The sequence below is a fragment of the Dermacentor albipictus genome, chromosome 4 (genome assembly GCF_038994185.2).
Source record: "Dermacentor albipictus isolate Rhodes 1998 colony chromosome 4, USDA_Dalb.pri_finalv2, whole genome shotgun sequence".
In the NCBI taxonomy this organism is placed as follows: Eukaryota; Metazoa; Arthropoda; class Arachnida; order Ixodida; family Ixodidae; genus Dermacentor; species Dermacentor albipictus.
Genome location: NC_091824.1, coordinates 124,969,099 through 124,984,977, shown reverse-complemented (window position 1 = coordinate 124,984,977; position 15,879 = coordinate 124,969,099). Strand labels below are relative to the sequence as shown.

The following is a 15,879-nucleotide window of genomic DNA, read 5'->3' as shown; positions in this document are numbered from 1 at the left end:
TGTGCTCCTTTATCTGCACAAAATGTAATTTGATGTACCTAGTTTACTGCTGTTGAGTTCCTAACTCAGATTAGCAATTTTCTATGCCATTCTTAAAAGGCCTACTCATTTAAACTTAGACCTTTCTTTAAAGACATGAAGACCAAAGTCTATACTGATGCCATCGTTGCTTTGTACCCGTGGCGACGCTGCAAAACCACTGACATCGCCATGTCTTTACATACTATTGACACAACTATATCTTTACATACTCTTTTCAAAACACTGCAACAAGTAATTTTTACCGCTCACTTTGGTCAGTTTATAAAGGTGGCGCAGCATATCTTTGGGCTTTTAGTAAAAGTTGCTCTCAGCGTGTTGGCGCAACTTGAAGTGATTCCCAGCAAAACTTACTGTTCCGCCATAGAGAAATATTTTAAGTGTCGATGTACTGCATTAATCCAGGTTGGTTTAGGTAAACTAGGGTTCAGTTGTCAAGTCTAAGTCAATTAAGAACCTTATAAATTTATCAGGTTAGCGTTTTTGTATTGCTTACCTTGGCTAATGTTGTGGTGGGCATCTAGTCACTTAGAGCCCAACTTAATTTCGCCACTGTTGTTGCAGCTCTTTTGTGCAGGCAGCGACTTGTTGCAGCCTGCAATAGTCGCAGCCCTTTCGTGCAGCAGTCGCCATTATATATGAGGGCCTTTGCCTGTAGTATAAAGATTGTGAATTGAAAAATGATGCTTCCTTTGCCAAAAAAGATAAGGATAACAACAGTGTGACTTTCATAGCAACTGTGCATCCTGAACTGCAGGTTGCTATCATTAAGAAATCGTGTTGTTTACAAAATACTTGGCAGTGCCAATTTGTCACACCTCGAAGGCATTCCAAAAGGTAGCAGCAATGTGATACTCGTTGCAACTATGCATCCCAGACTGCAGGTTGCTGACATTAAGCAGTCGTGTTGTTCTCTAGAAACTTGGGAGCGCCAATTTATCAAGCCACGAAAGCATTACAAGATGCATTTTTTTTCTTTCGTTCTATTAGTCGTTGAAATGTAGTTCTGAAAGTTCAGTGCAGACATTATTGCATATTGTTTCACAGAGCCACTGCTATTACAGGATGTGTCGTTCTGTTCACAGAAAGTTTAGATGTGCGTCACATTACTGTTGCATTACTTCGAGGCCTGTGCCTTGAAGTAATGCATGGCATCTTGTTCGAATGAGTAAGTAGTACAGACATTCCATGCAGTTTTAGGGACTAGTCAAAGATAGAGCAAGTGTACAAGAGTTAGCCATTTTCACTTGCTGATGATGTGCTTTGTTTGTATGTTTTGTGGTTAACAAGTTATAATGATCATAATACCCCAAGCCTCCATGCTTGGCTGGATGTTCTGTCTTAGTGTTAGAGCTCTGTTATATGGTGCAGTGCTGTGTGTTGAGACCCTTTCTGTCGAGCGCAGGGCCCAAATCCTTTGAATAGGCAATGGTGGAACATTTCTTATAGCTCCAACACCTGTGTTTAAAGCAGACAGCTTTTTTGTGCTATACAGTGGCCAGAAGAGACTTTGTTGATAGCCTAAACTTTACAGAGAACCCCTTGTGATGCCAAATCTTGCATCTATGTGGTGCCCCTGTCAGTTTTAATTATGACTGGTAGAATACTGTCGCAACCAGCTGTAATTATAACCAGCTATAATTAGTATTCACATAATTTCTTGTAGCCATGTTTGACTGCTTTACGTTTGTGTGTTTTAAAATCTAGCCTGTGACAGGTGAGATCATATGAAGAAGACTGAAACTGTAAAAGTCTTGCTGTGCTGTTAGTACCATGGTCATTATTTCTTTTTTTCTTTAAACCCAATTTTGTAAGCTTAATTAGAGTAATTAATTTACATTACAATAAATAAAAATCATTTGCTGCAAATTTGTGCTTATCAATATTATCCATCCCTTCATTGTAATTGCAATGCAAAAAATAATAATAATAAAAGTGGGCACTGTGCAAAAAGCTACAGCTTTGTGCCACAATTAAAAAACGGCAGTGTAACCCACATTGGTTGATCCTATATGGTTGCATTAAAGAAAGCTATTGGCTGCCAACATTGTCAATGTTTACATGCTTCTGGAAGTGCTTTGATCATTGTGCCAATCTAAATATGAAAATTTATGAAGAATATGTACCGAGGCGCTGTAATCTGAGGTACGTTTTTGTCTCACACTCTCAATATATGACAAGTGATTAGGTGTCATTGTTTTACATGGAGCAAAATAATTGCACAAACAAGACCTTAGAGTCTGGATGATGCATGGCACCAAGATGCCAGAACAAATAATGGCAACTGATTTTTGTGTCGCATCTTTTCGCTGCAAGGGGTAGCTGTCAGACCAGTGATCGCAGTACGAAACCTCAATTTCTACAGTATGCAACAAATACAGTAGAACATCATTAATACGTTCTTGTTACGTACGTTTTCCCGACACCAACGTGCAATCAAGAACACAAAACATTCTCAACAGACTTGCGCCCATTTTTTACCGGTTTATACATTGCCAGAGAACATGATTTTTCGGCACTAACTTTCAGTACGTCACCAAACTGTGATCGTATAATACGTTTTCCGGCCGCTAGATCCCATGTAAACAAGCAAATGTGCGAGGCCCACACGATTGAGAACAGTATATAGCTGCCCGCCGCGGCAGCTCCACTGCAATACTCACCTGCCCATCTCATGTGAAAATGCCGGCGTGCACTCATTTTGGTACCAGCAAATATTCGGTGTCGTCGCACTTGCCATTCACAGCTATCACTGGCAATCCTGTTGCGATAAGCTCCTTCACCTATCTGTTTCACAGCGCGTGGTGCCTTCGGAAGCGTAGTGAACGCTTTTAATAGGGGATAACCGAAACATGCCACCATTCCTTTCTGCAGGCAGCGTGATGTGGGCATCACATTTCACTTTGGTGGGATCCTGCGCCGACCACCAGCTAGATTTCGTTTTGGTATCCCGTCGCCCTCTTAGAACAGCATGCAATAGGAAAACAACAAAAGCGCGTTTCAGGCCACCGAAGCACCACCAGCACGACACGCGTCGGCGTCACATGCCGCAACGATCCGCGCGACGCTTTGCATTACTTAGATGTCAACAATAGTTGAGTCTGTCAAATTTTTTAGTAACTTCAGATTGTGTGTTTGCCCGGTTAGTAAGTTTGTTTGTCGTGTTTTTTTCCAAAACGTATGAATGAGGTTCTACTGTAATTACATTATACGTTTATATGACCCATTCAAAACGCTGGTAAGATAACATGCCGTAATGGCACCTGTGGCTTAACCCTTTGAAGGTTGATTTTTTTCACCATATGCGACTGCCCAGGGTCGCTTTATTTTATTGCAGATCCCAATTTCGAAAAAAATTCACCGTAATTTTTCTAGGGTGACTGTAAAGTGAGAAAAAAATATTTTGCGTTGGTATATATGTACTCTTCATTCATAAATAACAACAATAAAAAAGGAAATAAACTTAAAAGAATTGAAAATTTGATTCATTTTTATAGTTCAAGGCTTTGAAAATGCGCACACGGGAATATTTCACAGGATTCAAATGTTCCTGCTCTTACACTAATATGTACATGCATAGCGTAATTGAACGCACCCGAGAAAACTGTGTGGTTGTGTGCCCGTCAAATATGCAAAACATGTGACAAACTTCCGCTAATCTTCATTTTATCACCAACCAGAGGCAACTAGTTCTTGCTGCTCCCCCCCCCCCCAAAAAAAAAAGCAATGGAAACACATGCACGGCAGCATCGTTCCTATGCGCACCCTCGTGAGCACTAAACGAGCGAGAAACAAGCAGTTGCCCTTTGAGCGATTAGTAATGAGATAGCCATCAGTTTTGAAAGCGCAAGAAACCGAAACCGCCAACGGAACAAAACCCAAATCACCACTCGCTCGCACGCGTGCCAATGCGCGAGCGATACTATATAGACGCACGGGAGCAAACTAGCGCTAAAACAAACCATGCAACGGAAACCGAGAGAGGGAGGCGCGCGAAAGAAATTCCCTGTATTCCCACGTAGTAGCAGCACATGACAGAAACGAAAAAGTTAGGAAATTGGCGCGCTTTTTAAACGTACAGACGGCGCCGTAAATATACGGCATCGACCATTTTGGGCTTCGTTTGCGGCGCCGTATATTTACGTCATTGACCCTTAAAGGGTTAATAGATGTTTCACATTTGCCACCATGGCAGTAAGGGGTTATGTCTGACACACCCAGGGCTAGGTCATATCTGCTGTACTTACTCGTATAAGGCCCATACTCCCACATTCGAGCGAGAATATTTGAAAAAGAAAAGTTTCACTGAACGTCGCATGCATACTCGCGTGCTGGTTAATTTCCGCAAGCCGCTACAAGTTAGCATTAGTCCATGTCCGAAAAATCGGTTGGCAAGTGTAAACGTATTCATAGTCTGCTGCCACTGGTTGCATTTATTTGCATAGAAGTCTGAGTATGAATAGAGGCTTCAGCCAATAGCCATCAGCCTGCCTAATGCGAGGCCTGCGTCCAGTAAAAACTCAGAAAGAAAGTGTGGGCATTACACGAGTAAGTGCAGTAGTACATGTACAGTCGGTGTAAAATGCTTATGGGCGCAAGTCGTGTGAAAAAGCTCAATCTCTAGAAGGGTACTGTTTTGGGCTAGTTGGTTACAATTCACGATCAATGTTATATGCACACCACTTGAAAAAAAAAAAAAAACGGAATACTCTCAATACTTTTTCAATTGGTGCGTAAATAACATTGATCAATCTCTACTTATAGGTGTGCTGTGTATGAATTCATGCAAAACAGTATTGGTAACACGTGTTCCTGTAGGCTTTATCCTTGTATCCCAGCATGTGTGCTCGTGAGCCCCCTAAATTTTTGACGTCTTTGCCTAAATAGACACGAAAGTGGGTGTAGGAAGCAGCCATCACCATAGCTCAGTTCGCAGAGTATGTATTGCATGCTTTGTGCTGAGGTTGTGGACTTGCGTCCCAGTAGCAGGTTATTTTGCTTACATTTTTATTTCTCTTTTCATTGATTAAGAATACCAAGTATAGATATTCTATATATATATTCTTTCATATATATATTCCATGAGTATATATTCTTCCATAATCATGTCTATAAGCTAAACTTAAACAATCCTATGCTATGCTTAGCATCGTATTATTGTTTTTAAAAGTTAATCCCCTTGGTTCTCTTAATCTTTCTCACTAAATCTTGAGCCAAGTCCAGCCAGGCTTCATGCCTGGAAAGACATCACAGAGATCTGAGGTGGCGCTCGTGTAGTGTCACAAACCACTGACAACTGAAATAACCATTGCTAGCTCGTAATTATGGCAGCATAGGAATTTATCTTTCACAACTGCGATTCCTGGACCAGCAGCTATCTAATAAAGACATAAAGCACAAATACTGTATACTGTCTGTATCATTATTTCTGCCATCTATATTTAGCAGTAATGCACACTGGACACAGCATGCAAAGCCATTTGCCCTTTTTTTTTTGCAGGTGATTTTTCTGTTTGCGCTTGAATATGAAGGTATTTCTTTGTACGTTTAGGAAAAGTAATGCATCAGATACCTATTACATGAAATTTACAACACATTTCATGAGAACGATTTACTTCTGGCTTCTAACGTTTATTACTACTGCTCGCATTAAAGCAAGGCATGGTGGGTTCACAAAGGTGAGCTTTGGGGAATGTTTCAACCAGGTCACCTCTCTATAACTCTGTTCCTTGGGGGAAAAAAAATGCAAGGCTATGGCTGTAGTCTCCTATTTCTCAGGGTTGAAGAGCTGGGGGTCAGGGAGAACAATACTAGGGTCTGCAATACTAGGGTCTACAGTTTCGACAGGCTACATCCCAGTTTCAGTGATGGGCCTGGGACATTGAGGAAGTGTGGTACACGCAGCTCCATAACATATGATCAATAAAAATAAGGGTACTTGGCATGTTTGTGTACTAAAATTGCTGTACGAAGCATGTCAACATGCTTTCTAGTAGTAAGTGATGTGACTTGTTGCCATTGCTTTGTGATTATACTCAATAAATTTTTATCCAAGAATATTTTTGTGCCTGTTTTTGTGAAACGATTGTGTGTGTTGAGGCGATTTGTATATTACATAGGTACGCTGCATTTGCATACCGAGTAAAGTCTCTGGTCCATTGAAAAACTGTCATTGAGATTGGTCTTAGATGACTAGTGGAAATGTGGAATCATTAGAAACTGGGAATAGTGACAGTCATGGTCCTGTTCAGGCATAGCCAGAGGACTTGCCTTTCTGCTGGTCTGGTAGAGTCGCTTGTACATAAGAGCGTGAACGTTGACTAAATGCCTTTGTGTTCCTCAGCCAGTACATGCCATATGAATAGACATTTTTTTTTAGCAAGGTTGGTGATGGTGTCTGGAAACAACCACTGGTACCACTATGTGCATTTCTCCTTTCTAAAAGAAGACTAGCAGAGCAGTGGGCCAGCCACGCATGCATCTCTCACAGTTTCCAGTTTGCTCCTGTTGCGAAGGCGTTTGATTACACTGTGGCTGCGGAGCTAACGGACATATGCACGCAACTCAAACAAATGTGTGCTCGAACAGGCGACAACCAGCAGACTTATCATGGAGGAAGATTATGGGAGGTATTGCGACCTCTTTTCTGGTGAACCTCCACGTCACCCCAGCTAGTAATAGCGCTTTGCACGGAGAGAAGGTGCATCCGAGGAGGTTCTACTTCTTATACCCACCTTGGAAGAAAGTTTGTGATTGTGACATTCTCAGCAGGAGTCTCACATGGCTAAACAATGTAAACAGCGATAATGATAATGCTGACAATGGTCCGATAGCCGACACGTCGCATACCCAGCATTGAATCTTTGGTGAAGGCCATATGTTTTAGATGGCCGAATTTAGTTCCCACTAATTGTGCAAGTATGCGAGACCATTCCTGTAAGTTTGAGATGCATGTATTTTTATGTATGTGCAATGACGTTCTATCTGGTGTACATGTACACTGTACATACTGGAATCTATCTGTAGTGAAGCTTTTATGATGTGGTTATTTAAATGCTATAAAACTCATTTTTCTGTGCCACATTTTGCGGCATAGTAATTACTGGGCCCAGCATAACATGACAGGGGGACAGTTTACTGTTGCATTGTCTCCAAGATTGGCCCACATTTTCTGTTAGATGGTTACCTGCAAAGTAGGTGAAGTCTGGCTATAATGGTATTATGTTAAAACATTTTGCCCAGTTCATTCAGCATTTTACTTGAAAACAGTTAGCCCAACTAGAATCCATGATTTTGCACCCGCTCGTTTTTACTATGGTGTAGTCTGTGGTGGGTTGAAGGTAGCACGGTGGGGCGGGGGAGTCTTACTGCTGATATTTCAGAGAGGGGAGTAGGCCTCACCCGCCGTTCCGACTATATATATATATACACACACTCGCACACACACACACACACACACACACACACACACACACACACACACACACACACACACAAACGTACAACCGAACCAGGCAAGCCACGTACCTAGTGCTTTAGTAAACAGAATGGTGCAGACAAAAAGGACAAGGAAAATGAAAAACTTATTGCGGAATCAGCTGTAACAAAAGAAATGGTAAGCGCAAAATTTATTTTCGTATGGATTTAACGGGTCATTTTAAAGCAGTCCATGCATGTTTCACCCCCAGCTTACCCGTCTAGATAGTCCTTCAACCAAGAGTTCGCTATAGCTGGCTTGGTGCTTCAGTGGTACTCCAGCCACCTTTCATGGCATCTAATCAAGGTAGGCAAAGGAATTCAGCAATATTTGTTTTTGTTTGTTTTCTAGCCGCTTTGAAAATATACTTGAAGTAGTTTGAAGAGCTGGCTTCTCCTCGCATAGTGCTTTTATGGGGTGAAGCCAGCTTTAGCGAACTCTTGGTGGGAGGAATATATAGATGGGTGGGTGCGCAAACGTATGTGGATAGCATTACAACTGTTCTTAATAGTGCACGGTTTACGCCTCTTGAGGGGTATTGTAACATGATCCAAGTAGCATATGTGTTCAACCTAGGTAACCGAGCAAAAGAGCGGACTCTGCTCAAGTCCGATAAGCTCCTTAATTGTTGACCTTATCTCGGCAGCCAAGGGTCCGGCCAAGCTCCGTGGTTGTTCCCGGCCGTTCGTCTCGTGTGCCGTAGGTGTGCGAGGGCAAATAGTTTTAAAAATAGCATGCAAACAAGATGGAGTTCGCCATGTGTGGTAACGCTGCTGTTTCAGTTCACTGCCGAAGAGGTCGCTTGATTGCTTTTCTTTTTCTTCCCCTTCAGTATTTTTTTTTTTAAATCTGGGACTTGCAATCGTATTTACCAAATATACCACCCGCATAGCGCGCAGATTATGTTTATGCTGTTAGCGTTCTTGTCAGGTCATGATAAGTCTAATCGTAAGGGAAAGGCATCAGAGCAGGAGAGAGAGAAGAAACTTTATTCACCGACATAATAGATTGTTCATCAGAGCAGGAAATTTTCCAAGTTTTGTAACGGGCAGTATACAGTCAACGTGACGACATGATACGCGATTTTGAAGAATGTTGAGCAGTTTTCTCTTGTAACCTGGTGCGTGTCGCGCTCGGTATGGCGCGTTCAATGCGAGCTGCAACACTACGTGCCCATGGTGGCGGCGCCGACATTCGAAAAAACCGGTTTAATAAATACCAGTAATTGGAACTGTGCTTTGTCCTCCCATTTTTTTTTTTTCCGTCTCGGCGACGCCACGCAGTCGCAGAGCACCATCGACCGCTGTCGCCGTGTTGCCTCTCGCACTGCAACGCGACTGTACGTCTTACACGCGAGTTGCCTCACGCAGTTCCCGTTAACAAAGAAGGAGTAATTAACCAATTCTTCATTGCACGATCTTCATATGGATTTGGAGGCACAAGGTTGAATTCTTGCTATGCGTCGCACTATTATCTTATCTTATCGCCAGTCTTTTCAACAGGTATATATATTTGTTTAAGTTTGCGGTAGGCGGGTACACCGTTGTGTGCGCGTTCCTCGGAACACAAACATGCGCCCTTGGTGTTCCTCACAAAAGTAAAACCGTGCGTGAAAGTGCTCCGAGAACGTTGTTAGGAGTTAATAAATTGTGGCCGTCTCACGTTCAAAACAACGATCTGATATAAGACACGCTGTAGTGAGGGATCCCAGATTAATTTTTTACCACCATGGGTTTCTTAACGTGCTCCTAACTCTAAGTACACGTTTTTGCGTTTCGCCTCCGCTGAAATGCGAACGCCGCGGCTATAGAATCGAACCCTCGGCCTTGAGCTTAGTAGCGCAATTAACGCCATAGCACAATTTTTAAAATTTATTATTATTATTACTTTTATTTTTCTTAAGGTGTCGAAGAACAGCTTTACAATAGGCTACCGCGGCGGGTAACGTTCAAAACGCAAGAATTTCATTGTCGGGCTAACACGTGCAACGAGTCGTTTACTGTACAGTCGGCCACAAAGGTCTACGGGACACAAGATTTGCAAGAAAATAAAGAAAGAGTGCTTGGTTAGAAGTGACATGTGCGCCTTAAGCAGAAATTAACATTTTATCTTTTTGTCGAACTCTTGTCCCCCTAAATATTCGTAACCGATTGTGCCTATAAAAAAAATATTAAGGGAAATGCTGTGGAAGAAATAGAAAGCTCCAAGGATCGATCATTAATTGAATATATTCTACTGCTGATTTTCGCAACTTTCGCAAGCGGTGAAGGTGACATGCATGCAGAGGCTCACTTTGCAAATTGTCAGCACGGGCCTGTTGGAGAGACCAGCGCTCACAGGTGTAATTGATCACCGAACAGTTCCTCATATTAGAGCTGCTTTAACCGCCAATCGAACGCGTGACTTCTGCTCTGCCACCGAACGTCATAGTCGCCGAGTATACCGCGAATCGTAAGCCGAAGGTACCGTTGCACATTGCAATGTTCCCTTGGACCATGCACTGTGCTTTGCACACGGACGCTGCTGTTACACGTAACGGTGGACGCACGGCATGCGTGGATGAGCCCTACGCATTTGCCGCTGCAAGGGAAAAATAATTACACAACGGCTGCCTATCACTCTACTTGAACTCTATAGGCTATACACGACACCACTGAGTCAGCCTCGTAATTATTATAATTAATACGCGACACACGTGCTTTTACCAAAACGCAAGTTGGTCCCCCCATAAACTGATAAACAACTCGATTTTATGCACAAGAGCTGAGCTCATTGACCTTGTTGCGGGTATGGATGCTCGTGCTCACGTACACGGCGTTACTGTATGTGCTGCCTACGGGAGCATATACAGGAACTCTATGCAGATCGGTGCCCAGTCGAGCGACGTTTAAAATACTGCCTTTACTACCTCATCTTCCTCAGAAATACTACCTCAGCTTTCTTTTTCTAGGGACATTTATAAAGCAGCAGGTATGACTATAGAATGGACACGTCTTCTCTTCGTTGGTCGGTGAATATAGAGGCCACGCACTTACTCTGGACACGCCTGCATGTATACTGGGAGTTATGATTAGCGCAGCGCCCCAAAAAGGGCGACGTGCCGCCTGTGCACGATCAGGCAGCCAGGCGCCTCGCGTTGAAATGGAGCTGCCCAAACAAGACGAATGGTTCTTCGAAGCTTGAGAGGCCGCGTTCCGCGAAGCGCTGGCCAGCGTTGACGCGTGCCGCCGTTTGAACAGCTGTCCGCGGCCGGCGATCATGATCTGCACCCTCGGACGACCTGCCTCGCGATGGTAAGTGCGTCGCCGCTATTACGGCCGGGGGGCTGCAGCCGTTGCAAGCGCGATCTGTGGCAATCCCTGCACACAACTGCGCCTCCTACGTTTTAAAGCCGTACTTGTACTCTGCCCTTTACACCTAACGGACCCACTTAAATGTGTAGTAGGGATTGTCGGGAATGACGCCTAAGTAGTGGTTGTAAGCGCGGGTAATTCCCGGAGTTGTCAAAGTAAGTTGCCTTTCCGACCATGTACACGGCCGGTTTCTGTCTACGCATGCGGTCGTCGAGACTGTGCGGTTAATGTTCTTTTTTTTTCTTCTTCCGACCAAGCTTATGTGTACGTAGTTAGATCGGTTAAGGGGTCGTTCCTCCAATTTATGCAATAGCGGGATTTGTTAATTGCATTTCTCGTCACTGAGGAAAGAATGAGAACGACCTCGTTTACATGCACGAAGACACGTGATTATTGCTGTTTATCCCCCCCCCCCCCCCCCCCCTGAGATATGGCGATCCCAGTCCCGTCACGCCCGACGGACGTACCCCTGCCGTTGCTTACTTCGTTTTCTTTACGCACACGCCATACTGTACACTGCACGGCTTCAGTGGGCACTGAATAAGTGATGCTAGAAACCATGCAAGTTTAAACGTGCAGCGGTGCAGGGATTGCGCGCCGCGCGGAATGAAGCGGAATGGAAAAGAGCGTGCTTGATTTGTATACGAGTATGTACGTAGAAGAGTTTGAAAAGATCTATGTTTGGAGGTAATGGCTGCACGGCGGGGTGTTTTCACGGACTCGGCTAAGGCTTCCCGGGCGGTCGGAAGCATTGGCGCACGTGGTCAAACGACCGAATAAGAATGCCGATCTAATGAAGCCTCACGCAAACGCGGTCGTCAGCACGTTCTCGTGTAATGGCCGCTGAGAGCGGCTATGGGAGAAACGGGATACGTAGGAAGAGGTGCGCGTGTGATTTAATCTTTGTCGGATTTTTCTATTGCTTCTTGGTTCTGATAAACAGCACAGAATGCCCTTCAACACCCTTCTCTCTCTCTCTCTCTCTCTCTCTCTCTCTTGTTTTTACAACTAGCCATAGCCAACACTTCGCTGTAGTATATATGCTGACTCCACAAAGATCATGCACAGGTTATTAACGCGTACTGCCAAAGGTCACAATAAAATAGTGACACATCTTTGCGAAGGAAGTCAGTATATAGAAACGAGTGTATCTTTTTATACTCAAAAGAATTGTTTGAAAGAACGGAGTCTTTGCCGCCACGGTGCCGGGGCTTATGTATTTTATGCGGATGCGTAGCTTGAGAAACCACACGGTGCAGATGGAATCTCGAACTCCGTAACTATTAAGAAGATTCCTTGTTTCAACATTCAAACCAGTTTTGGAAGGGCCTCATGTTACATGCTTAAATGTAAAAAAAAGCGCATATCACTTGTTGCTTGAGCGAAGTAAAAGTGTATCGCGTTTTAGCAGTTATCTATTGGAAAAGTGGTACATTTCGGAGAAAGCAATAGAAAAAGTAGAAAATTTGGAAAGAAAAATGTTGTAGATGTTACTACCTTTCTACTGAAACACGCCAAAAATAAGTAGATTCCGAAGCTTCATCCCCAAACCACTAAACGTTTGAACGAACAAACAATTTGTAGGCCCTTTGGTAAATCAGTAGCTGTGGCAATACCGCACGAACCACAAGGGCCTTAATTTTCGTTTGCATGTCTTCATTACCATTTTCTTTTTTTTGTCCTTAAATGTGATTTGCCTGACTACATTGTCAAGTAAAAATAATGTGAGTTTGAGCTATCTCGGTTGTTTCAGGACAATAGCCAGTCACTCTGGGCAGAGACGCCCATGGCGCTACTCAATTATCTCAGTACCTCAAGTCTGACTTGGGCCCAATCGAGCAAAGTCTGGAAATTGCGAACCTCCGGGGCGCGATTGCATCATCTTCTGGAGGCTTATACATGGTTTCACTTACCATCTGACCGCTGCTCCTCTCCGCCATGCGGGTTATCCTTTCGAGTACTACAAGTCACAACGACAAATGTGTCTTTGATGGCCTTGCAGGTCTGAACCATTGCTGCTTCTATCACATGTACTACTACTGGCTCTGACTTCAACTTCGAGGGCGCGCCCCTTGACGAAACCCAGTAGGTAGCGCCCTTTTCTTTATCTAATACAGGCTTTGACTAACAGCTGAACCTTGTTATAACAAAGTCGGATCTGGCACAAAAATATATTCGTTATCTCTGATATTCGCTATAGGCATATATTTGGTGTATATTGATATCGACGAGACACATTTTACATTTACTTTGTTATATCCGATAATTCATTATATGCGTGTTCGTTATATCGAGGCGTGACTGTATCTGGAGGGCTATGTACGCACGTGGACAGTTGTTAATAGACATGAATAAATGATACAGCCAAACGATTATACGAAACATCCTGTCCTGACAGGTAGCGAAGATTGTGGCGCATGGTCGCGGCGAGGCGGCCGAGTGGTGGGCGGTGTAGTTGCCGACCCGGCGCCCTGGATGGTGCAGCTGATGCGCGGGCGCAAGCACATCTGCGCCGGTGCCCTCCTCTCTCCAAGGCACGTGCTCACAGCTGCCCACTGCGTCCAGCAGCACAGGTGTGTATACCGCGAAGCACGGATACCATCCAAGATAACTAGCACCACTGCCTCTCCCGCTTGCACCGGCTGCGGTGGTCAAGTATCAGTTGCGCTCGAGTCCAGCAGCTTTGCGCGGCACCAGAGGTGGGCAGCGTCAACTACGGCGATGTATCGCTGGCTAAAGGCGTTCTGTGTTGCTGAGTACGAGCAGCGGACTTTATTCCCGGCTTTTGAACCGATGATTGGTTGTTTCTTCAAATCCCCATGGGGACCAAAATCAATCCGGAGCTCTCTGCTGCTAATACCTGTGTTGCTTTGGGACATCTGAAACGATTAATAAACCAGTAACACGAGAACGGCTTCGCCTTGTCATACAACATGTGTGCTACATTTTAGTACCGTGCCTTAGTAAGAAGGAAGAGGGGGGGTGGGTATTTCGGTAATCAAGTTTTATGACCAAATTACAACAAAAGAAGACTGCCAAGTGCCTAACGTATACCTTGTTTGCGCCTACGCGAGTATGGGAATACGGGTCGAAAACGCTCCTGTCAATGAAGTGTTATGGCAGTTCGGGTCGCGGTGTGCGCACCATGCATTTGATTGATTGATTGATTGATTGATTGATTGATTGACTGACTGACTGATTGATTGATTGATTGATTGGTTTCAGCGCCTCAATGTAACACAGGGACTATGGATAGACTGCAGTAGCGGGGCTCCGAATCATTACCGCCTGGCATTCGTTAACGTGCACTCGAAGCACGATGCGAAAGTGCATTTGCACTCCGCCCCATCGGCATGCGGCTGCCGTGAACCGAAACCATGACCTTGCGATCAGCGGCAGAACGTCATAGCCACTGTGGCTGTTATCATATCCTGCTGCTGAGAACGATACCACGTTCGCTGGTGCCGCAAGCGAAGGCCGCACTTTGATGGCCCAGCGGGATGCAAAGGTGGCCAAAATTAATCTGGAACCATCCGCCGCAGTTAGAAGTCCATTCTGGCTGCGATGCTCGCCCCAAGGTTGCCAGCAATGTGCATGGTGGCTGCGCGTATGCGTGCAGGCCCGACTTGCGGCTTCGGCTGGCAGAAGGTTCCGTGCATGCTCCTCGGCAGGTGCTCGTGCACGAGGATTTCGACGCATCCGAGCTGCGCCACGACCTAGCGCTTCTGGTGCTGGAACAACCAGCAGCTGTGGCCCGCGCCGAGATGGTGTGCCTGCCAAGGGCAAGCGGGGAGAACCACGAGGGCAGGGCGGCCCTGGTGTCTGGGTGGGGCTCCACCGGGTCGCACGAGCAGACGAAGCAACAGGAGAAGGGAGGAGAAGGCAGCCCGGAACACCGCGAAGCGATGGTCCAGACGCTGAACCGCGACCAATGCGAAGAGGCCTACCTGGGCTTGCTGGACATCACTGACGAGAAGCTGTGTGCCGCAGGCAATGGCGTGGACACCTGCCAGGTAAACGCGATGGTAGGAGTGTAGACTATTGTTACAGTGCCGTTTTTATCGCCGCTCAGCGTCTGATTATCATTTTCTGTCAAGGACATGCGTACAGACGAAGTTTTGTGTATGCAACCTCCGTCTCCGCGGTCCACGGGTACAAAGGCGGCGCACTCCAGAATAATAAAAGAACTCGTTCTTGGATAACAATGCAGTATTATACTTGGCGCAACGCGAGCAACATGAAATAGAGAAAGAAAGAGTACGTCTGCGCGCCTACTAGAGGCTAGTGATTGGAGACGTTTAGCTTCTGAGCATGATCATCCATGTGCAGGCGATAGCTACTCGCGCTTTTCACTGCGCAGTGGAGACAGTCTTAGCCATGGGTGATAGAACACGCGTGCTGACAAAGTACGCTTTCGTTTCGCAGCCTGGCCGCTTATGGCAGTTTATTTGGAACGATGCCTGAAAAGGGGCGGTGAGGGGCAGCTGCGCGCGGTTTTCCGCAGCGGAAGTCACGAGTAGCTGAGGCAGCGCGTCCTCAAAATGAAGCTGTTCTGAGTCATCGATCTTCGGTAGGATGGTTCGAACGTACTCTATAGAGAGCACCGCTGTATACTGTCGCACATTAACCAAGCGCAGGTAACTGCCACAACGACCGCACGTTAAAGCTCTTGGCGATGGTCACCATGGGTCGAACTGCCTTTATGGCGTCTTACTATATAGTTCGTGAGCATCCCGAAAAATAAACGCGGTACGATGGCTCAACGTCTCTGAAGTGGTTGTAGCGTAAACCGGTTCCTATAGCGACCGAACTTTGATGACAGCGGAAAGCGAAAGTGCAGGTGTACACATATATTTCCGGGCTTGAAAGCACCCGAGATGGACAAAGTTATTCCTGAGGTGTCGACTACGGCATCTCGCATAGGCCACAATGCAACTTTGGTGCGTGAAATTGACTACTACATTCTGGAAAGAAGACGCATGCGTTGTAAGGTGCTCATTCGATAGAGGA

The 15,879-nt window shown here is 45.2% G+C and overlaps 1 protein-coding gene across 3 annotated transcripts in view; it reads left to right on the top strand.

The window, feature by feature from the left end:
* The first annotated feature begins 10,663 nt into the window (after nucleotides 1-10,663).
* LOC135899546 (trypsin-4-like) overlaps nucleotides 10,664-15,879 on the top strand; it is a 65,392-nt gene continuing 60,176 nt past the window's right edge. For 2 of the 3 annotated variants that reach the window (XM_070537553.1, XM_070537554.1), the window contains exons 1-4: nucleotides 10,664-10,809; nucleotides 12,872-12,958; nucleotides 13,272-13,442; nucleotides 14,489-14,882. In XM_070537553.1, coding sequence (XP_070393654.1) covers nucleotides 10,775-10,809; nucleotides 12,872-12,958; nucleotides 13,272-13,442; nucleotides 14,489-14,882 — 687 coding nt within the window. In that variant the 5' untranslated portion in view covers nucleotides 10,664-10,774. The remainder of the gene's footprint in view (nucleotides 10,810-12,871; nucleotides 12,959-13,271; nucleotides 13,443-14,488; nucleotides 14,883-15,879) is intronic. The other variant, XM_070537555.1, reaches the window with a different exon arrangement.